Here is a 25,107-nt window from a genome sequence, read left to right as displayed (position 1 = left end):
CTTTGGCCGCTCTGACGGGGCCAATTAGAAAATCAATATGCAGCACTTTGTCAAAAGCTAATTCAATTTGCAATGAAGAACTTGTGTAATTAATGGCCTGACTAGGCGCCGAGGCAAGGGCAGCCGCAGCAGCAGCAGCAGGAGCAGCAGGAGCAGGAGCAGCAGGAGCAGGAGTGATAGCAGCAGCAGCAGCAGAAGCAGGAGTGATAGCAGCAGCAGCAGGAGTGATAGCAGCAGCAGCAGGAGCAGCAGCAGCTGTCAATTATTTGTTTGATATTTCGATGGCGTTTAAAGTGTCATTAAAAATTGTGAGACTGAAATGAAATGACAAAGCGAATGAGCTAGCCTAATGAGAACAACAATATGCACACAAACGTATATAAATACTGAAATAAATAATTAATTGCTGCTCAATTTATTTTTAGCCATAGCAACTAAATTTTCATTTGATATGTGCACTAATTATAGTCCAAATTTTATTTGTGTGAAAAAAGCAATCAAATCTAAAGTGTCAATAGACATCATATACATACATATATCATATAACATAATATATATGTGCATTTCGTGTTTTTATGTTGATGTTGATGTGGCTATGATTATGTCTAAAGTCTAAAGCAACATACACACACACACACGCACGCAAACGTACCCAAATACATTTAAATGACTTCATTGACAGCTGGATGTCATTTGGTCGCCATTAAATGGCCTATAAATGTGTCATAAAAGACTCGTTTGCGTGGCTTTGTGCCAAGCAGGGAAGCGAGAACAAAAGGAACCAAAATCTGAGCTATTCTTGATTGTGATTGTCATTAGGCTAAGATGTTCGCATACAGTGCGTATGTGTAATATTTGCTAATGCTAAGCCAAAACTAGCCACACGCACAGACGGCATCTTCTCATTTATGGCCCGACAACTACAACAACAACAACTGCAACAACTACAAAATGTTTTTTATGCGCCATAGAAAAGGAAAAAAGCGAAGCGAGAAAAAAAAAGCAGCAAAAAAAAAAACAAAAATACTAGCAAAACATTTCTAATATGTGAGTTTTATTTTATTACATTTTATTACACACAAGTTGGCTGTCAAATGCGTACACACACACACACACACATAGACATTCTCTCACACATACATACAGGCATTCGCATAAGGGTAGATAAAGTTGCCAGTTTAGAGCTCGCGTCGTGGGCATGTCCTGGCCACGTCCTCAGCACGTACGACGTATCTCCGTTTCCGCAGATAAACGCGCGCATCTGTGTGAATAGGCCTTCACTGCCAGCTTGGCTCTCTAGCTATCTCTGTGTGCGTGTCTGTGTGTGTGTGTGTTTCCTTTTAACAAAATGTTTTGATTCGCATTGAAAGACAGGACTAGTCCGTTGGCCAGCTCAACTAATCTGTTATCCTTGCTGCTGCTGAGCTGCTACAGCGCAGCCTTTTACCCTATTTCTCTGTCACTCACTCCAGCTCCCACTCTCGTATATCTCTCTCTCTCTCTATCACACATTCTCTCATTCCTTATCTGTTTCTCTCTGATTCTGCCGCTCCCTGTTTCAGCTTTTTCAATTCATTTTATTTATTGAAGCATGAAAAGCGAATCTACAGCTGTAAACAGATACAGATACATTCCCAGCCGACACACAGAAGCCACAGATACTTGTGTACATGAGCTGAAAACAGCAGCCAATATGAGAAGAAAACTGCCGCCGCTTTTATTTTGTTTCCGTTTGTTGTTGTTGTTTTGGTAAAACTCTCTGTTGAAGAACATCTTGAATAGAAGCAAAGTTAGCTGAGGCAGCATAAAAGTTTCGAAGTTTTTCACTGTTCTGCAGCTAATTAAGGTTTTTTGTTTGATTGCTATCGTTTGGCAATATATGTATAGGCATTTATATATATATATATATATTTTTTTTTTTTTGGGTTTGCAAAGTTCTAAACATTTGAAAGCCAATATATATTACAAGTATACGATTTTCCTTTTAATTTTTCCCATCGTAATTCAATATAAAAATATATTTTAAACGTGAAGAAGCTTCACAGTTTGTTGGCTTGATGGAGAGTTTATTAAATTATATATAGATGGGCAGGCTTACCTTGATCTTTGGCTTGGTTAATGCTCTCATTGGCAGCTTGACGGCTGAGTCCATAATGCCTTGAGCTTTGGCTTATGTCGTCTGCCATGTTGAAGCTCGCCTTAGCCTACCTTTGAGAGGAAGACTTGGCCTCGCTGTCTGCCTGCGTTGGCCTTTGCATAATTGGCATTTATTTGATGTAGAGCTCAGCGAATATTGTTCAGCTAGAAGTTACACTATATGCAGCGTCAATTTGCCAATTGTTAAGGTTTGTGAAAAATCAAGAAAAATGCCGTGGGCGTTGAAAAATGTCTCGCAATTTTTCGTAGCACACTTTTCAGCGTTGAAGTCGAACTAATTAGCCATTGTCGTTAGCCGGCAAATTGAGCTGGAATTCAATTTGCCAAATCATCACAAAATGCAATAGGAAAACGAGAGAACAACAAGGCAAAACGAACCAGAAACGAGAAAGAGCCACGAATAAAAAGGAGAAACAAAAAACAAAAAAGCAAAACAAAGCAAATCCTAGCCAACAATCAAGTTGGCTCGTTGACTGGTCCGTCGAGTGGCGACAACAACAAAATGAAGTGCCATGGACATTGGTTATGTATGAGCCAGGATATGGAGATGGTGGGCACGTGGACTCGCTGCCTGAACTTGGCGTGTCACTGGCGCTTGCCATCCAAAAGGATTCCTTTTGGCCAGCACTGGCAACACTGTCCTGTTGTTGTTGTTGCTGTTGCTGTTGTGTGTCCTCTCATTGTTGTCCTGTGCTGTCTATTGTTGCTGTTGTTGTTGTTGTTGTTGCTGCTCGCATCCTGCCACTGGCAATAAAACCGCCTGCTGTGTGTCCTTTTTTTTGGTATTTTGTTTTTTTTTTTATTTTATGCTCGGCTGCTTTAGATTTTTGCAACTCTCTTGCCGTGCATTTCTCGGTCAGTGACATTTAGTGAAGTGCGCGGCTTTTGTTGCCTGCCACGGCGTTGCAAGTTGCAAGTTGATTTCTTTTACTTATTGCTTCCTTTTTTTCATCGCTGCGACGGCCCAGCGGCGTTTGTCTCTGACAACAAAAACAAAATCGGCTTTTATTTAGTTTCTTTTTTTTTCGTTAACTGTCTAACATGGTAAAAAAATAACAAAAGTTTCGCCTCTCATTTGTTGTGCCCAGCGATTAGTTGTTGTTTTGTGGTGCTGCCATTAAAAAGTACTAAAAATACTGAAATACAATGGGCGTAATGTGCGCAAAATGTGCTCAAAATTATGCTGATCTAGACTGCTGGGAGGACTGTGAAAAGGTGGTAAGAAATTAAGGGTCTTGGAAATCGTATTATTAATATACATATATATACATAAATATTATACATATTATTAATGTACATATATTTATTATTTTATATATTTATTATTATATATATTTTTTATTAACTTTATCATTTTGCCTTGTCAAATATGTGCTATGCTTATGTCATTTAAAGACTATTCGATTGAAAATTTATCGATGGCAAATTTATCATAAATAATCCTTGCAGCTGTCAGTTTTTTGGAATATTTCTTGCCATTTTTCACAATTTCTCAGACAATGCGAAATATTTCTTAAATCTGTCTGTCATTCATTTATTTCTCTTTTTTTTTATTACTAAACATTTTCACACTGTGCGCATGCTGGCACCTTGACGGGCTGTATACGCATGTATGTGTGTATGTATGTCTATAAAAAACAGCATAAAAATTGTAAAGCATATTTACACATGGCCTTTGGCATTGTTTTCACTGGCGGCATGCAACATGCAAACGTAGCAATCGTTGCTGCTGCTGCTGATGTTGTTGTTGTTGTTGTTGCCTTCGCTTTTGGCATCTAAAATAGTTGGTGGCCTTCTGCTGTGGTTACGTATTCTTCCTGCGCTGCAATTTTGCACTGTATTTTGTTTTTTTCCTTTTCAGCCATGTCGAACACAACAATATGCTGTGCTGGTCGACTGGTTGTTCGGCTGGCTGGGTGGTTGGGTGGTGCGCGCCGGCTGTCGTGCTGTCTGCCTAACCATGTTAGCGGTGCAGACAAGTCCGAGCCATAACAGAGTGCCACCCACTCGAAGCCGACGCAGGCCTTTTGTTGTTCGCCATCTTTTGTAGCAGCTGTCAATTGTTGTTGCTGCTGCTGTTGTTGTTGCTGCACTTATGAAACTTTTGCAGCCAGTTTGACAGCCAGCCAATCCCCAATACCCAAAGCCTAAACACAGCCACAAATGTCAACCGCCTTGACTCATTTTGCAATTTATTTATAGCGAATTTTATTGGTAGTTCAATGGCCGTCATTTGGCTTTAGGGGCAGTCTCAGCCCCTGTCCCGCCCCCTGCCCCGCCTGTCACGGCAAAAATCTTTCCCTTTTGGGTTGCGACAAGTGACAAAGTTAAATTGACAATACGAAATGTTTGGATGGCCCATTGTGTGTGTGTGTGTGTGTGTGGAGGGGGAAAGCTATTGTTCGTGCGAGAAACTTTATGAAAATCCAATTGATTTTGAAGCAAAGCGCAACTTTCATTGACCCAAATTGGGGCAAACAACTCAAACGATTTCCATTGTTGCCACTGGCTGCCAAAATACAATTTCATAAATTCCATTACAGCGTGCAGTCCTTCGCTCGCTATCAGTCCCAGAGCCGTGGCAATCCTTAATGCACAAAACTTTTCCAGTGCCTGGCAAACTTTTGGCACTTGGAAAAAAAAATGAAATAAAAATAATAATAAAAAAAAAAATTTTTTTCAATATATGTCAACGGGGTCGGCGAATAAAACTTTTGCTATAAAACACAATTTCTTTTTTTTTCCCTGGATTTTTTTTCCCCCTATATTATTTTTTCTGTTCAGTTGAAGTTGGTAGCTGTTTAATTTGCTATATGGAGCTGCCGGCCATCGATAGTCGCTGGCCAAATCTCGGCTTTGCTGTGCAGAGTTCCGCTAGCAATTGGTAAACATTTTCCGGTCAATTTGCCGCAACTTGGTTAGCCAACTGGCATCGATTAACTTTAGCCAAAAGTTTTAGTTCGTTTCGTAAATAAACGCAGCAGCAAACATAAAGAGAACAAAAATTGCAATTTTAGTTTTTGTGTGGGCGCCATCGGGCTGTGGCCAGGCCGGAATGGAGTCTCGGCTCAAGTCCGGCATCCTTCATTAACAAATCTCTAAGCTCGGAGCTTCAACTTTGCCAGTGCAGCTGCGCTTAGAAACTTTCCACAATACATTGAGTATAAATAAAGTGTTTTAGAGTTCATCCCAGTCGTCGTCGATGTCGTCGTCTAGTCTTTTATGCACTCACATAAAGTCGTGTCAGCTGCAAGAACATTGTTAACCTGCACAAGTGCTTTATCAGCTCAACAGTCCATAAAAAAAGTATAATAAAAAGCGTGTTGAAGAGGCTGGGCATGGCTGACTGTGAGATGCTCTAAGCAGTTGCTTTAGATTTAGATTGAAGTGGAATTAGAGGGCAGAGCAGAAAAGTTATTGGCATGCAATTAAATCTTATAATTAAAATCGTACATAAAATTTCCAAAGTATTTCCATTATACGTTATGAACTGCTGCTATATCTATTTCTCTCTCACCTTTGTCAGCTCAACTTGCATAGAGCACATGTGTATCGAGCTGTCTAGCTTTACTGCCGAAAAAACAAGGCTTTTCGTTAAGCCTTAAATAAGTAAAACGAGAGGCGAAAATTGTTATCCAACATTACGCATACGCCACGTCGACGGCCGTAAAAATATTTTTAACAACTCTCGTATAAAAAGGCTGTCATTTTTAATTTGTCGCTTTAACGAGAAATTGTTGAAATTACTTAATGCGTGCTGCTGATGCAAGTTAATATTTAATGCCGTTGCTAATTTGATGTGACTGACTTTTTGGAATTTCGTATTTAATTCTGTAGAACATACTTTACTTTGTTGCCCGCCATCATCTGTCTCGCTCTCACTCCCCCACTTTCTCTCTCTCTCTCTCGCTCTGTCTCTCTCTTCTTCACACTTTTCCTCCTGCTGCCCTTCGCCTGCCTTTGCTTATCTGACGACAGCAGCGCAAGTCACGGTTTTTATTCAATTTGAGCGCAACTTGTCCCGGCTCCGGCGATTTATTTGTGTCATAAAATTATTAGCAAACTCGAGCAACGCCCCCCGTGCAACTATCTCGCACCCATACACGTACACAACTATATATGTATACATACATATATACACATATATTTTAAGTTTGTCAAAGTTTGCAACAATTTTTCACGCTTTTGACGTTGGGCGACAAAAAATGCGCTTCAATATTTTGCGCTCGGCTAAAAATTGCAGTTGAAAATTGTTTGGTGCGGGTGGCACACGAACGTGTGAAGGGGGAAGGCGGGAATTGCCCGGCATTGCCCGGCATTGCCCGGCATTGCACGCCGTGTCCGGGTCAGGGTGTAATTATGAAATATGCGCGAGCTAATGCAGCTGCTCTCATAAATTTTATGAGCTTGCGTTTGCTGCTGCTGTCGCTAGTTGTTTTATATGGCCGTTTAATTAAGGCCCGATTTGTGGCATTAGATAAATTACATAATTATTGTTGATATTTTTGCACAGAATTTCGGGCAGAAATTCGAATTCCGCAACGAGCGGAACAAGTTTTGACATCGCTTGTTTTGCATATTGCAATTGTTTTAGTTGCCATGAATAATCACAAGCAATGTCGTACTCTCAATTTGTATTTTAATTAAGCCCCAGCTGGGGATATTTGGCAGAAATATGAAACACACTAAGCCAAACATAAACAAACTTGTTGGCCAAATTCATCAAATGCCTGAGGTTGAGTTCGAGTTGCCGCCACAACATATTTTTGTGCATCAGATTTTGTCAGAGGCAACTTTGAGCGTCATTCAATGATAAGTTTTACAAGTTGTGCCAGCTGACGTACATAGCTAGCTAAGCTAAAAATTGTGGCATGCACCTGAATGCTCAAGTTACCACAGAAACAACATCAACTCGATTTGACTGTCGCTCGAAACATGCTAAATTGGCATCTCAACTCTCACCGACTGACTGACTGACTGAATGACTGACTGAATGACTGAGTGACTGCATGACTAACTGACTGCATGACTGACTGGCTGACTGGCTACGTTTCCAGTGGCAACAATCGGGACCACAAAATTGTTTAGCATTTTTGCTATCATCAAGAACATGAGACGCGGCGCAGTCAAGACCTCAAAATTTCTCGTCAAATATATGCAGAGTGCTCGTCTAGAGAACAACATCATAATGCCAGAGCACTGGGCACATTAACATAATCGGACGCGGGCAGCTGATGCGATGCCACTGCCAGCAGTAGGAGCAGCAACAGCAGCAGCAGCAGTTGTTGTAGTTGTTGTAGATGCTACAACATCATTTTCATTTGCACTTTGCACCCGCTGCATGTCCCGCTGCGGCTGCCGCAGTGTCAACAACGCGACTGGCTCGCTATTGTTTGGCGTTGGCGGAATAAACAACGCGGCGTGTCCAGTGCAGGCAAATCGCATAGAGAGGAAGTCGAATGGGTAGAGAGCGAAGGAGGGCTGCGGGCTGAGTTGGCTCCGTTCGACCGACCGACCGACCGACAGTTGAAGCCCGCAAAGTTTTAGCTTAGCCTGCAGTGCAGCGCAGCTCGCGCTCGTTATGCACGCGCATAAATCAAAACAATAAAGTTCAAGCGAAAACAATGACGTTCTAGCTGATCATCATCATCATCAGCAGCAGCAGCAGCAGCAGCATAATAATGATGTTGCTGACGTTGATGCCTGGACAAACATGAAGCAGTAGCTATGGCTGCCGCTGCTGCTGTTGCTGCTGCTGCTGCTCCGGTATCCTATTGTTAGCTCTGTCCACTCTATTGATGGGTTGCGACAAATTATGTCATTGAACTGCTGCAGCTATGCCCCAATTGCTGTTGTTGTTGCTGTTTCTGTTGCTGTTGGTGCAAAATGAAAAATTACAAAATATGGGGCAGCACAGCTCGTGAATGATGATGTCGGCATGCTCATGAATAATATTTATTTGATGTATTTGTTTACTTGATTTGCTGTTTGCATGCAATTGATTTGAAAGACTCGAAATGAGGCCAAGAATTTATAACTAAACAAGCGAAAACAAATTGAATTTTCCAATTTTCATTTTAAGGTATTTCAATTTGTGATCCATGATGCATTGAAAAGTGCAAAAATAATTAAATATAGCCAGGCACACAAATTTTGGAATTTGCTGTAAGTAGATTTAATTAATATAAATTCAGCATGTGAATAAATTCAGCCATACATATGTATATGGCTAATGCATTAAGCATACGCCTGGTAGGAGGGTTGTGTGGGGCAAAGGAAAAGAACTTTGAGCCGTGGAACAGTTAACATAAATTTAATGATTATTAATGGCCATTAAACAAGGCCACAAGCCAACTAAAATGAGACAATGGCTAATGGATAAAATATTTTTATGATAGCCGCGACTCGACTCGGCTCTGCTCGACTCGACTCGACGCTCTTGTCATGCCTTTGGCTAGTGTATTTAATGGAGACGTCTCATGGACAGACACAAACTGGGCCATTATTTATTGCTTTTACATGAGTGAGTGAAAGGCCAAAGCGCGGGCACTGAGAGCCCCGAAATGAGAGCTGCAAACCGAGCCGAGCACAGGACGATGACTATCGCGGCCAGCGCATGACGAACACTATGCGGGTGGCCCCGCTGCCTTTGTGTATTAATAAGTGCGTGTGCGTGTGCGTGTGGGCGTGGCACGCAGCGGCGTCGTGTCGTTCAGCTCTTGGCCAGAATATGGCCAGGCGGCGATTACACACGCCGTGGCCAGGCAAGACAGAGCCCTTAACCGGCCAAAGGGAGCTCCGGAGAGTCCCTGATCTGGCGGGGTTGGTCGCCTTTGGGTGGCTTTAACACCCAACATCCAACAGCCATGCCACACACAGTTCACATTAAAGAGTCGCGCGTCCGAGGTTGGCGTTGATGTTGATGTTCATTATGATAATAAGGTTGTTGCTGTAGCTATTGCTGTAGTTGCTGTAGTTGTTGTTGCTGTTGTTGTTGTTGGTGTCCGGCATTGTTGGTTTAACGTTGCGTGCTGAAATGTCACCAATTGCGTGTATCTCAGTTCTTGGCTTAATGCATATGTATAAGTGTGTGAGTGATATATGAATATATATATACATGTGTGTATATAGACAGAGGGAGAGCGAGAAGGGTAGATTGAGATGTAGGTGTGTGTGTGTGTGTGTGTGTGTGTGTGTGTCTGTGCACCTATTATAATTATGCAGCTGGCTTAATTATAAAATGTTACTGTGCAGTTAACCTGGGGAATTAATTTATACACGCTGCACACACACACACACACACACACAGGTACACACACACACAGGCATGTCTGTTCAATCACAGTTTGTACAGAGTTAACTGTGCAACGTGCCGGGCTGTAGGGGCTTTTATTATGCCATTGAGCTTGGGTTCATTAACTAATTTTGCCACACACACACACACACAAACGCGCACACACACAAACAACATAATAAATTGATGATATACAGGCAAATGCATTTGTGTATAAGCGAACGCTGGGAATTGCACGAGCAGCTGAGCACTGGGAATCCCTAGCGCCCCGCCACACCCCTTGGGCATTAGCCATGTGTGCGTGTGGGCGGTCGTCCGCCTGGACTAAATGATGCGAACAATGCTGTGGGCCAATGGCTGAAAATCTGTAGCTTTTGGTTACAATTTATGTGATGTATAAGCATCAACGTAAATGCACAAGAGACAACAGAAAGAGAGAGAGAGAGAGAGAGAGAGAGAGTGAGTGGGATCACAGCATGATGGAATGCTTTGAGATTTGGCCAGATATGTTGAAAATTGTAAATATTACGTTACGTTTGTTATTTGCTGCTGTCAAGAGCTAATGCTGCACAGTTTACAGATCTGATTTCGTTAGAGAATAGCAATTTCAGCCTGTGACTGCATAATTGATTTACGAAGCTTTTGAACTGTGCGCTGAATGAATGCCTGCAATATGGGTAAAGATAAATGTGACATATTTGGGCCACATTTCAAATAAAATGCTCTAAATGTGCTCATATATATATTTAACTGAAAATCCCATACTCTGAAGAATGTGTATATATATATATTTGTTTAATGCAAGCATATATCTCACACAAGTTCATCCTTTAACTGTAAACCAAGTGCAGACTTCATTCGACAAAGTACTTTCCTGCCTCGGCTAACTGCAATATAAACGCTTTGTGGGTCAGATATGAAAGCAAGTTTTAGATTTGATATGAACATTTGTGTTGCCTTTGCCTGTGCCTTGCTCGCCCATAATCCCGTCGCCACATGTGCAACAGCAGCTTCCACTGGGGCAGCAGCAGCAGCAGCAGCAGCAGCAGCAGCAGCAGCAGCAGCAGCCCGAACAGCAACAATTCAAAACCAGTTACACGCCTAGTCAATTACACAAAGAACCAACACTGAATGCGAACACCAACGCATCGTTAGCAACTGCGGCAGCAGCAGAATCACGACTGGCTTTTGCTGTTCCTCTGAAATTACCCACGGCTGCACGCTTGTCTGCAGTTTGAGGCTTTACTGTCACTCACCAGGCAAACAACAACAGCCACAGTGATCACTGCGTGCGTGGGCACAAACTCAAAGCCAAAGCCAAAGCTGAAGCTAAAGCCCACGCGAAAGTCTTAGCCAAATTGTTGGCTGCACTTGCCCAGTTGCTGGGGCGTGGCAAAGCCACAATGCGCCAAGCAATCTCCAATGCGGTCGAAACGCTAAGCCGGCAGCAGAACCAGAAACAAAAGCAGCAGCTGCGACATTGACACAGACCATGACTGGAGCTGGAGCTGGAGCTGGAGCTGAGGCTGAGGCTGCAGTTGGAGGTAAAGTTGAGCGATGTGGGCGTCCATTAAAATAAAACGTTGCCCCAATTTGTGCGCCGCTGGAGACTTGACGAGTTGTCTGGCAAATGCTGCCTGCAGTTGCCTCGTCATTCAAATCTATATATATATATATATGTAAATGTTTATATATAAATAAACGTGTATATTCCCTGTATATAATTATAAACATTGAATACTTGCTGCGCAGTGAACTGGAACGAGATAAGCGTTCAACGGCTTAGAAATGAATTCAATGCCATGCCGTGACTTTGTGGCAGCGTCTCGACCTGTGACGTCACTGAGGTAGAGGAAAATCTTGAAATAAAGCAAGAGAGATAGAGAGATAGAGAGAGAGAGAGAGAGAGAGCGAGCGAGCGAGCGAGAGGCCTTAATTGAATTAGTTATGGAGCTGAGCGCTGGGCAGTTGGCAAATGTTTTTCCTTTGTTAGTACAACACTTACGTGGCTCGTATTAGCCAAGCGACTGCAAATTGCAGGCTACAGCTCAAGTGGCATTGTCGACGACCCCCACTGCGCTTCAGTACCCGCCGCCGCCACCGCCCATGTCTCCACTCGTTTCAATTCCTTCAACACTTGAGGGCAAAATGAAATAAGATCGAAATGATGTAAAATACATTCAAACACTTTGGTTGTGCTCTGCTCTCGTCGAGGTATTTTTAGAAACTAGGTCACTCAGACGCTCTGGCCACCTGTCCGTGCAGACCATGCCCGCCTGCTCCTCCACCTCCTTCGTGGCAGAAATCAACACTAAAAATCTACAAATGAACACATTGCAAGTGTCTCCTTGAACATCTCTGGTCGCAGGGCATTGGCAAACCGTACACGATTTGTGTTTTAAGCACGCTTCGAGCTTCGAGAGCAAAATGTGGAATGTGCTGAGTGAATTCGATTGAAGAGCGCTGTTGGATCTAACTCTGTACCCCTCTCTCTCTCTCTGTCTCTGTCTGGAGTGCAGCAAAAGTTTTTGTTGAATGCACAATTTTAATGTGTTAATTAACCAAGCCAAACACAAGCGAACGCAAATATATAGAGATATTCTCATTTGTGGCATTTTAATGGATGTTTTATGAGTACCACTTGGGAATTTATTCTATTCCATTTCACTTTTCATTCTTTTTTGGCGAAATTGAGTGTGATAGAGGCGCATGACAACCCCAATGTAAAGGCGCAGCTCGTCTAATTGACAGCAACAACAGGAATACAAATACCGCTGGGTGACATCGCCTAAGTGAGATATGTCTCCCAGCGCATCTATAGAGAAGTTTAGGCAGTTGTAACAACAAAAACAACAGCACTTGAACGACACTTTATGCGACACTTCAGACCGACATTCCATGGCATGCTGCATGCGCTCTGGGAACTGTCACAAGTGAAGCCAAAAATGTTTTACAACGATATGCGTAATGCCTAATTGCCAGAGAAATGTTCTAATGTGCTTGTAATTGTTTCAAATTTGAGTTTTAAATAACTTTTATACGAGCTAGTTTATGTTCCAGAGTGCAGCAAGTGTAAGATGATAATGCTATCAAATATTTAAGAGACCTTAAATGAGATGTGGCGGGTTATTAAGATAACGAGATGCTGAAGAGTTCAAATTTACTTTATGCACAACTTAATAAATATTTCATAAATTTATAAAATAAATTTAGACAAATTTTCAAAAAATATTTTATATTTAGAATTACATGAAATTAGCTGATATATACATATGTATGTGTAAATATTTTAAAATTTTATTTTAAAAAATAAAATAAATAAAAAAAATAAATTAAATAAAAAAAAAATTAAAAATAAAATAAAAATAAAAACAAAATAAATGATAATAAAAAATAAATTAAATAACAATAAAAAATTAAATAAAAATAAAAATATAGAAAAAAATAAACAAAATAAAACAAAGAAAAAATATACAAAAAATATAGAAAAAAAAATTTACAATTAAAATTTTATTTATTTAACGTTTGATCTTTAATTTCCTATATATAGCCACAAAATTCTAGCATAAATAACTTATTTTCTACATATGCAACTTGTCAAACACTCCCAACAAATTATAAAATTCTTAGTAAATCGAAGAGTTTGCTACATTTCTTTATTATTGGAAATCCAATCACCTGGTCGCCGCCTACGCTGAAACAGTATAAATCGAGACTATTGCTGTCAGTCCCATTGATTTATGACGACATAAAACCTGTGAGACACAAACACACGCAATAAGCATTAGCCAGCATAGCCAGGGGAATTAGAAGCTTGGCCGGGCAGTTGCTGGCGTTAAAGTGTGAAAACTCATTAAATGCACACAAATTGTTTATAGAGCCGACGTGGGGAGCTGCTGCAACGCCAACGCACAACAGCAATAGGAACAGCAGCAGCAACAGCAACAGAGAGGAGACATACGGATTCCATAGAAATTCCCTCTCCAATTCGAACTCGAACTCGAATGCTCAAGCAGCATTCATCATTCAAATGGGCAGACAGCAGTCCAGACAAATGTCTGGCCAATGAGTCAGTAGTCGCGGGCTGTGAGTGGAGTGGAGCTAGGCGCTGCTCAGTGGGTTAAGTTAGATGTTTTGTGCAAGTCATGCGTGGGTGGGATGGGGTGGGGTGGTGTGGGGGCGGGAAAACTCACTCAAATTCAGGCGTTGCATTCAATTTACTACAGACAATTGATTGTTTTCCCTTTTGTATATCTTTTTTGTTGGCTTCGTTTTTCTTTACTTCATTTTTTGTTGTTGCCGCAAGCAACAAAATCAACACAAATTGAAAACGATTATCAATATGTCTGCGCTGTCAGCTGACTGGCATGTATACATGGACATATATATGAATGCTGATGTGTGTGTGTGTGTGTGTGTGTGCATGTGTGCGTGCTGGGTTGGGCACTTGAAGCCGCGAACGCGCGAAAAGCTAACAAAAAACGCAAAAGGGCCAGACAAACAAAAGCAGTCAACAACAACAACAACAACAGCAATTGTTGACTGATAAATGGGCAGCCAAAAACAGCAAAGTTGAACGAAATAAAAATAGAAAAAAAAAAGCTGAGGGTGGCCACAGCATGGGCCAACGGGGGCGTGTAGGTTACTAGGCATCTCTCTGGGGCACACTTCGATGTTGTTATTGCAGCAATTGTTGTCTTTACACTTCTATCCACACGGAGCATAATCGATTTCTCCAAAGGCTTTGCTGTGCACACTTCATTTTTTATGTAGGTCATTAAGATGAGGCAGATATATAGATTTATGCAGCATAAAATAAATAATAATTATGATAAAAATAAATACAAATTTATTTCACCTAAACCTTGATAGCTGTAGCTATAAAAAGAATGAAATCTTTCTCAGCAGCAGCAGCTCAATTAATCTAGATATACATGTATATAATTATTTCACATTATTTAAGTTACTCTAACTTATCATTTGGATAGAGTATTTGCTGCTGCAGCGTCTTGTAGTTAATGTTTTCTACTTAATTTTAGCGCTACAGCGTCGGCTCCAGCTTCAGCTGCTGCGTTGTGTTTGTTGTTGTTGCCACACGCCCCAATGCAATTTAGAGAAATGTTGAGGGTGTTCCGTTGGCGGGCAGGCACAGCAGCAGCAGTAGTAGTAGGTGCTCGTGAAGTCTGCCGTAAACGATGCCCCAGCAGAGCTCAACAATGTAAACAAAATGTATCGTAAAATAAATAGTTTTCAAAACCATTAAAAGAAACGGGTGCGTTGTGGGGGCGTGTCAGTGGAAAGCAGGCCAAGAACAACAACCGACAGAAAGAAACAAAAAAAAAAAAAGAAAAAGAAAACAAATGAAATTTTTGGAAGCCGTGAAGCTGTGATGAGAGTCTTTGGTCTTTAGAACCAGGCGCGAAGTTTGTGGCATTAAGTTTTCAACATGCTCAGCAAATTGTTTAATGGCCGTGCGCAGCCCTTTTGCTGCTGGCCCCCGTGGGGGCACCTACGTAGGAACACGAGCACCGAATGCCAGAAATGAATTTAGATTCAACAATTTTTGTTTTTCGTTTTTGCAAGCAAATTGAAAACTGGCAAACTGAAATAACTCGACATGAAACTTAAGAGACATGTGTTATTAGCCAGAAAATGGATGAGCAAAGAGTGAGCCAGAGGGCGATAAAGACAGAGAGAGAGAGACACAGGCAGAAGGAGATAGAGAGATGCCTGGCAGTCCGTAAATATTTGATGTAAATTGAAAAGTGCATGCCACACACATTAGTTTGCTGGCAACCTTGCGGCAGATGGGCATGTATAAATAAATTTATGTACTGAAACATAAATGTATAACATTTATATATGAGATATATATAGATAAGCGACACGAATAGACAGCGATGTACGACAGGCAAATCAGCAGCAACAAACAAGCAACTAAAACAAACGAGCAAACGAACAACGAATGTTGCAAAAGTTTAGTTAAAGTGCGCCCAGGCTGTGGGGGTCACGTGGTCACAATTGAGAAGGAAATTAAACAAGTTTCCCTAACGAAGAAAGCAAAGTTTTTGCGCGCCTTAAAGTATGCAGCAAACAAACAGTAGACGCGGTAACAAAACAACAACAATAAAAAAACGAAAAGAAACCAACAACAACAACTTTTGTCTAAACGACACTGCAAGCAGTAGCAGGAGTCGCAGAAGTCGCAGGACCAGCAGCAGCTCAAGGAGGCAAAGCATTGTCATGCCCCACAGCTGAAGCACGTTGCGGTGTCGTCTGTCTCACTCTGTCGCGCTCTCTCTCTCTCTCTCTTTCCCTCTCTGACACCCTCTCTCTCTCTCTCCCTGTCCAGAGTAAAGTTTTTGAATCAATTTAAGTTCTGACATTTTAATGATAAATTTGTAACAGAGGCAAAAAACAAGGCCAAGAATGCGCCCAGACTTTGCAGTTGTTATTGCTGTTGTTGTTGTTGGCCTGTCTAACAGCTTTCAGTTACAATTTTGCCTGTTTTCTTTCTAACTACGGCTGCTTACATTGTATTCTGTTGCGGCCAAGTTGCCAAGAAGAAAAATGCTCTTTGTGAATTATTGCAAGGCTATTCGTGAAGTGGTTTCTGATGCCAGCTGTTGTTGCAAAACTTTCGCCCACATAAGTGAAATGGATGGCAACAGAAATGATCTACATTTCACCCTAGACTCTCTGCACTAAATGAATTAGAGATATACCCCATATACATATATATTTGCAATGATAGTAAACAAATGGCAGGATTTTACTGGAATTTAGTCAGAGCTAAAGCAGCAAATACCTTGTCAAGCTACAGTTTCTCTCCCCATTTCCTTTCACTGTTTGCAGAGACAACGACAGCCCCAACGACAACGAGCGCTTGGCAAATATTTTGGCTCTTCTAAAACCTCATTATTGACTCATTTGGTTGGGGCCATAAAGCGCCGGAAAGTATGTTGTCATTATTTGGTTGGCAACCACAGCCATTTGCAATTAAAGTAAGCCGCATATGCAGTTAATGGCTAAGTCTACACACACGCACACACACACGCACACAGATGTAATGTGTGTCTATATAGACTGTTGCGGCTTCGCTTTATTTGCAGGTTTATCAGCATTTTGTTTACATTACATTTCGAGACGGCAACAAAATGAATTGACAACTGTCAACAACTAAATAGATGGCATAGCCTGACTGCTGTGTATTGCCGTTGCCGTTTGGGCTGGCTAAGACTTGTGGGTAGAACATGGTAACGGTGCGTGTAATCAATTAGTTTTGGCAGAGAACTAATGTGGAAAGTTAAACAGGAGGAGCTCTCAGTGGTTGGCTATTGAATGCTTTTATTAAGTCTCGGTAGACTAGGGCTGGATTCTTGTGAGAGATGACACATACCAATACTTATACAAGCGCTCGGGGAAGATCCTGCCATCGCGAATGAACTTGTGGAAGAACCGAAGCTATCGGTTGTTCTCTGGGTTTTCTCTTAGAATATCAGTAAGACAGACATTGAGAAACGATCAATGTTTATTTGAAAGCTGTGCTCATATTGTTTCTCTTTTTCATTGTGTCTCTCAATGAATACAACCTCTTCATTCTCACTTACTTATATCAATATATCTCTCTGGCCTCACTCTCACCCGTTTAACTCTACTATGATTGCATAAGCATGTGTATATATATAATGCGCATATGGAAAATAGATAACTTCTGTGCTGTCAAGTTCTCTCAAACTCCCTTTACCGTAGCTTTCGATAAGTCGAGTCCAAAGCAAACAACTTGAAATAGTTGCAGTGCCCTCATAGAATAAAAAACTAGCTTTATTTGTTTACTATTTATACGAAATAATTATTTACTTAATGCGTTTTCCATTTAACTTTTACAGATAAGACGACCCAGTCAATGCCTGATAGTGCAGCAACTGAAAGTGGGTCTCACATATGACTGATAATGGCAGTCAACGCTGCCAGCAGCAACAACAACGGCCACAACTACAACAACAACATCAAACACAAGAGGAAGCTCAGCAGCCACAATGGCCAAACAAAATGAATATTTAAAAATTTGGAAACATATCAAATGGCGAATTGAAAAGTGAAAAATTCAAGAAAAAATCAAGAGAACATTTCCAGAATTTTATAAATAATTCGAGAAGCCAGCGACTTAACAGTAAAAATAAACGAAATTAGCCAAGTGCCATAGAAATAAAAATAAAAATAAAGAAAAGAAAACGCGAGTGTTAACACATCGAGTTTATATAGATAAATAGTTATAGAACGTATTATCCAGCTTACGAATTACACATATCCCAAAAGCAACGCTGCCAATTAAAGAGCAATCTATACATATATATCTTAGATATATATAATATAGAGAGGGAGAGACAGACAGAGAGAGAGAGAGAGAGAGGAGAGACAACTTGCAGTCAACACCACCGAGCGGAAGTCCAACAACAATATGACAATATCAGCAGCAACAGCAGCAGCAGCACGAACAGCAACAACAGCAACAACTACAAACACGACAAGCAACATTGCAAATCGCCTGCCTGGCAAATCGCTGAAATATGAAAAACTCATTAAACAGCCGCAAATGCAGTCGGGCACGACAAGCGTGACCGGCACACAAACGGATGTGGATGCGGATGGGGACGCGGATACGGATGCGGACGCGGATGCATTCGTCGATTGCGGCCATCTTAATAAGCATTTCGGCAATGGCCATGCCACGCCATCTGACCTCTACCAGCACCCCAGCCACGAGCACATCACAGATCGAAGCATGCTCCTGCCGCCAGAGCCAACGGCCAACGAGTTTCTGCCCGGCGGCGGCATTGTCACGTACAAGGCCAAAACGAATGGCTTCAGCTATGACTTTAGCTCTACCTCATCAACAAGCATTGGCAGTATGAATGGTGGCGGTGGTGGTGGTGGTGGTGTCGGTGGTGCTAGCTCCGCCATTTCAAGTTCGCTTTGCCATTGTTGTAACTTAATTGCACGCCGTTGCAACCGCATCAACGTGCGACGCTGCATCCTGGCCCTGTTTGGCATCACCGCGGTCAGCATTTTATACTACACGCACTACGTGGGCACCGACATGTTCGACGGGTGAGTAGCCACTGCTAGAGAACTAGAACGAACTATCTTGGAATGGGAGCTGTGGCTCTGAATAAATTTTCATGATTGTATTTCATTTTAGCTAAGGGAATTCTTTGCAAGGCAGTTAATTAACAGGTGCTCGCTCCTCCTTTCGCTCTGTGGAGTATTTCAAGTTCATTGTGTGGCTGTTTATTTTCAGTTCATTCCATTCATTGCCGCATTGTTGCAGCTCGACAATGAGGCACAAAAAAAGAGCAAAACAAATCCAAGAATTCATGCAAATATTGTTTGTGAATGCAATGCTGAAACAAAGGTGCTTTAAAATGCATCTGAAGCCTGCTCTAATATATATATATATATTTCATTTGTATTGTTCCAATTTTGCTGGCTAACAAATAAGGGATAGTAGTATATAAACAAGAAGAAGAAGAAGTAGATTTTGTTGCTGCAGCTGCTTCTCATTTCTGTTAAGCTCAACAATTTTGACTAGCTCGAATGCAAGTGAGCTATATATTTTTTTATTATGATGGCAATAAAGCAAAGCTCTTCATACTTTATTTTCTTTTATTTTATTTCCATCGATGTTTGCTCAGACACCCCATATTTCAAGCAGCTGAAATTGTTTACATTGAGCTTAGACTTATTCAAATGGTCTCTGTTTGCCAGCGAGTGTCAACAATTTGTAGTATTAGCTGGGTCAATCGCGAACAGTCTGAGTGCAGCCCTCTCGGCGCTTCTCACACCGCTCGATTGCTTATTTGTCGAGTGGAGCTTTCAAAGTGTTTCACGTGTGTTTTTTGTGCTTTAGCTAGATAAAAGTTCTTAAGGTTTTCAGCTACCCTTGCGTGTTTTATTCTCAGCACTGTTAAAACTTTTAACTAGTTGTTTTTTTCCCCATTTTGTTGCTTCTACGGAATCATCAACGATTTTTATGTGACTTGTTTTCAAAGTTTGACCCCGCCCAAGCACTCCACACTCCACACACTCCACATTCGACATGCGACTGGAGCTTACACCTTTGGTTAACTCAGTACGCGCAGAACTTGCTTAAAGTTGGAGCTGTTTGCCGTCACGTATTTATTTGGGGTATACTGGATGAAAATGCTCGTATTTCACATAAATTGAAAACAGTGAAAAGACTGTGTGAAAAAGGCAGCGCTGTGCTTATTTTCTCGCTCTGGATTTCGCTTTTCTTTGTGGCCTGGCACTTGTTTTGTATTTTAATTTGTGGAAATTTTTCGCACAGCTGAGCGTCGGCGTCGGCATCATCGTGGGCGTGGCACCTCGCCGTTAGCTACTTTAGCGCGCAATTATGGTTAACAAACATTTTATGGCTAGAGGAAAGAATGGCAGCCCCGCAGCTCTTGACTAACAGCAGAGTGCAACACGCCTGCAGTTGCATAACAAACAACGGGCAAACTTTTGATTACTTTCATCAGTAGCAGGAGGAGCAGCAGCAGCAGGAGTAGCAGCAGCAGCAGCAGCAGCAGCTACTGCAGGTGCATCCAAGTCCTTGAGTTGGTTTTTACTAAAATATTTTTGCATTGCTAACTCTGCGCTGCTTGATTCACAAACTTATTTATTTCGCCCAAAGCCAAAAGTTGATTATTAAATATTTACTTGGCTAGTGCACTTTAAATTTAATTTACGATCTTAACTGCGGCAAAGTTCATTAGTCATTCAAGCGCATGTGTGAGCGAGAGAGAGAGAGAGAGAGGGATACGCACGAGCTGAGCAACAGCTGCACAAGGACTGTGGCAATTAGAGCGAGAGGCTTAAGGCTGAAAGGATTGCCTGAGCTTGTGCAAGTTGTGCATCAAATCTGGTAAATTTTAATAAATTCAAATGCTTTTGAGCCTGTGTGTGTGCGTTTGCCTTGTGCGTATATCCTGTATGTCCTGTTTCGTGTCCATGTCCATGTGCATGTCCATGCGTCCGTTACGTGCAAAAAGCGGAAACATGCGATGTGGCAGCCGCTGCCAATGCTCCCCCCCCTCCCGTCTGCCACCCACCTGTCCCGCTGTGTGGTTGGCCCCGGCGACAGGCAGCCGCCAGTTACTGATGTGCGTGTTTGTTTATGCTGTCTGTCATTATTTGCGCACACACGCACACACACATGCACACTCATGCACACTCATGTATTTGCATATGCAGCAAGTGCATTGTTTTTGTTGCTGTTGCAGCTGGCGCTGTAGGTGCAAAATGCATTTTGCCAAAATGCAAACCTACGTGATTTGCATGCAGTCATAACACCAACACACACACACACACACACACATACACACAGTCGCCTTACAGGCTGCAATAATTGATTTGTAATGCTAAACATGCAAAACACACGACAAAAATGTCAAAAACGTTACGATTTATCTCACTTGCAATAGATGAAATGTCAGCAGAGTTGCAATTTTTTGTATAGAAATTCCCAATTTCACATGCATGAGAAGCAAAAGATATGTCATAGATCAAGAAATGTAATTCAATATGCATATAAAAAGAATTTTTAATTTAAGCTCAATGGAAATTGCCAAAAAAATGATTGAAATTGAACTACAAATTCCTTTGAAATGATTATTTATGGCGATTTGCTTATGGTAAAAGTTATTTTTGGTTCGCTTATGGAAAACTTTGCCAACAATTTATGGCCCTTTCGGGGCAAGCTGGTTCTCATTGAAATTTCTCTAGTATATATTGGCAAACACATTTCCTTTTGTTTTGTCGCCTGTTCGCTGCTGGGCATTTAATCAGATGGCTTGGCTATATATATAAAGTTGAATGCATTATTTGCTTTGCGTGTTAAGTGCGATAAATACGATTTGATGTTCGAGCCTGGCAGCGTGTAAATGAAGCTTCAAGGGGGCGTGTCGCAGAGCTTTAAACATTAACTAACTGCAACACTAAATGCGCGTCTGCCTCCTGATAATAAACACATAAATCACACACGCCGCCCGTTTGGTGAGTTCTGCAAATATTTAACACGACAGCAGTGCGTATGTATGCGTATGTGTGTGTGTTTGTGTACAACATGACGTATACGTCATGGAAATCATATTGCGTGCATTAATTGACTAAACATTTTAATTGAAAATGCGATTATAAATGACAATTGCCGCAAAGCGGTTATACTTGTGTGTGTGTGTGTGTGTGTGTGTGTGTGTTTCTCTGTTTTTGTATAGTGAAAAAGTAATTACATATGCCAGGTGCAGTCACTGACAACAGCAGCAGCAGCAGCAGCAGCAGCAGCAGCAGCAGCAGCAGCGGCTACAGCAACTGCACCCATTAGCCTTCGCTTGGGGATGACTTTCATTAAACCAGAGTCGAAGTGCTGGTTCAGTGGTTCAGCCGCGTGTCAACTGTCGGCGAAATGCAATAAATAATTACGTTTATTTGCCTTAAATGCAATTGCTGCCAACAAACAAACAAACAAGCAAACAAACAGAGGCAGGTCGCCATGGCGTTCGCAGTGTCCTTCTGCTTTAGCCGTTTTTGCATATCCGTGCCTGGCCGACGCCATTTTTGTCCAGAGCCCAGAGACGCTTACAGTTCATTTGGCCAACTGTGCGCTGCCACCGCACCACCGCACCACCGCACCACCGCACCACCGAGCCAATGAGCCAACCAACTTGCCAACGGCCGCTGCTGGCATTTTCCCACTCATTTCCCGCTGCAATCGAATTGAACTTGGCTTGCTTGATTTATTTAATTAACTTTTTTCACTTTTTCGTTCGCTGGCGAATGCCAATAAAATTGGCAGTGTCTGCACCGCAAATGCTCGTCTTTTGTTGTTGTTGTTGTTGCTGTTGTTGTTGGCTCGTTTGGGTGCTTTTTCAATTGCTCGCACTGTGCCGGCTTTTCTTTCTGATTTCCATTGTGTTTAAGTGGCTGCAGTTTTTCTTTTATCCAACAGAGTGAAGAGAGAGCGAGAGAGACAGAGAAAAGGAGAGAGGGGTTGAGAGCTTACCATATTGAAGTAAAATTTATGCGATTGAGCAGTGCCTTACTACATGATTGGCATTCATCTTATTCCACATTTAAACGGCAAAAGTACATGGTACATAATATCAATTTTTGATTTCACTCAGCCATCTATATAATATATCTATATAATATATATGCATTCATAGATATATCTGAAAAATTAGTAAGCATATTTCAAATAATCTCTTGACATCATCCCTTGCTCAGCATCATTTGTTATCCAGCTTGAAGCGTAACGCTTATTGAAACGTCGCCTCTCTCTGCGCTTCTCAATTTATACAAATGTCCGCTTTGTCTTTTGGCATTCCTTTTCGCACATTTTTGCATTTGCTGCCACGCTGCCTTTTGCTCCCCTTGTATATTTTAGTAATTCTTTTTTTCTCATACTACAGATGTGGGCGTGGAGAGGAGCGTGCGCTGTGATAGCTTTGGCGCACACATCCATATCCTTGCGCTAGTTTCCCCCCATTTTATTATGCCACGTTATCCCAGCTGCATTACGTATGCGCTCTGTTGGCCGCGTCGCACTTTGCGGCTGCTGCATTTGCTACTTTGCAAATTTATTACAAATTTTTACATACGATTTATTGTTTGAGCGTGCCGCCCTTTCTCGCTGGAATGCAATGGCAACGGCAACGGCGATGGCTGTTGGGCGGTTTTCTATTATGCTCGAGGCGTGGCTATGGCTACGGCTCTGGCTGTGGCCTTTAAGCTGCCCGCATAAAAAATGTTGCTGAATTGTGGCTACCCATGAAATGAGTGTGAGTGTGCGTGTGTGTGAGTTTATGTGCTCAAGCAATTCAATAAAAGCTGCCCGCCTGGTGTCTTCGAATTGACTAATAAGCTTTGGCCACGCTGATTGCTGCCGCGTGTTACGCCAGCACGTTGACAGTGCAGCATTTGCGTGTCGCTGGCCGGGCCGTGCTGCCAAGTTTGTTGCACGCCCGCATAAATAACACGTCGCAAATGCATCAACTGACTTTTTGTTGCCTAATTTATGCAACACAAAAGACGAAACTTGCTCCACATTCGGCAAACACCAAACTCTGCCACGCTTCCTCCTCCTTCTCCTGCTGCTGCTGCTGCACACGGCCAAAACATTGAAACGGAAACGGAAATTTTGTGCTGTGCACAAATAAATCAGCGAACAGCGTCTGAAAACAGGCCAGGTTGAGCTGACTCTGTTTTGGCCGCTTTGCCTCGCTGGCTGGCTGGCTGGCTGGCTGGCTGGCTGGCTGGCTGGCTGGCTGGCTGGCTGGCTGGCTGGCTGGCTGGATGAACGGCTGCCTGGCTCGACTCGCCTGCTGGCATGCCACGCAAATGTTGCACGAAATGCAAACAAGGCAGTGCAACAAGAATTTCTTCAACATCATCATCAGCATAGTCGTCGTCATCGTCGTCGTGCACCAAGGAACCCACAGCCAAAAGGCGCTTAAAAAGGAAAAGCTTCAGTTTAAATATATATTATTTTCTTTCCACCTTCTGCTTGCATATGGATTGCTCTGCTATAGTTAAATTGAATCGAATAAATGAAATACCATATCTGCTTTTAAATAGATATATTTTATATTCAGCTGAGCTTTAAATATAAGATTTCACTTATAAGGAGCTTAAAATGCACATTGCATCAACTTTCAGCTTTAAAGCAGCTGAAAGCTTATTACGCCACTAATTTGCAGCTTAAGTGTAGTAAAATGCAGTTAGAGCTATGCAGCTAAACATTTGTAATGCTGCCAAACAGTCTAAGCTGCTCAGCTATTTATTTGGCATTTGATTTTGGCCAAAATGATGAAGTGCACAAAGTTCAAGCAAGCACAAAAGACACTTTACATGCTCCATGGCAAACTTTATTATATCAGACATTTTATAAAGTCAAATTCCCCCTGGGGCAGTTGCCAAATGTTATGCTTGATTTATAGTTTCGCAAATGTATCTGATGTTGCTGCTCAATTGTGCTAGGTAAGATTACAGGGTATTTGAAAAGAAAACTTTCTCGCACTCTGACATTTTTGGGGGCGGCTCTAAAAATATGTATACATATATGTATTTGGGTGTCTGTGTGTGTTTGAGCGTGTGTATTTGCTATCTAAATATTTTGTTTTGCCAGAGCCAAAGTTTTGTCTAGCTCGGCAGTTGAGGTCCTGCATTGGGGCCAGACTGCTTGTTGGCCGGCTCGTTTTGTCCTTCCACATGCTAAAAGTATTTACATTTTTCATTGCTCCAACTGGCAGGCAGGCACGCCTCTTCTGGCCGTAAAAGGATGCTTGGCCAAAAGCCTTTGCATGCCATTTGGGGCTTGGCCTAATAGGGTTTTTTTTCCTCTTTCCTTTTTTTTTTTGTTGTTAATTTTTTGGGATTTTGCACGAAATGGGCTCAAAGACTTCTAACACATGTTGCCGCTTTGACTAAGCGGTGTCCGTTGCGAAACTGTTGCAGCCCGCTCGCCGGATATGTGAAAATTGCATAAGACTCTCCCGTATAACAAAATGCTTTGCCAAATGGATTACAAATGTGTGTGCGAGAGAGAGAGAGAGAGAGAGGAAAAGTTGCAGCAGTTCAAAGGTGCAGCCAGAGTT

The 25,107-nt window shown here is 41.9% G+C and overlaps 1 protein-coding gene across 1 annotated transcript in view; it reads left to right on the top strand.

Moving 5' to 3' along the window:
* The window catches only part of sfl (N-deacetylase and N-sulfotransferase sfl), a 55,221-nt gene that overhangs the window by 11,674 nt on the left and 18,440 nt on the right, over positions 1–25,107 (top strand). The window contains exon 2 of the mRNA XM_030383919.2: positions 17,341–18,562. Within this exon, the coding sequence (XP_030239779.1) occupies positions 17,913–18,562 (650 nt within the window). The 5' untranslated portion in view covers positions 17,341–17,912. The remainder of the gene's footprint in view (positions 1–17,340; positions 18,563–25,107) is intronic.

This window comes from Drosophila navojoa, chromosome 4, assembly GCF_054131105.1.
Source record: "Drosophila navojoa isolate 15081-1374.11 chromosome 4, UAZ_NAV_1.0, whole genome shotgun sequence".
Lineage (NCBI taxonomy): Eukaryota > Metazoa > Arthropoda > Insecta > Diptera > Drosophilidae > Drosophila > Drosophila navojoa.
This window is presented reverse-complemented; position numbering and strand designations above follow the sequence as displayed.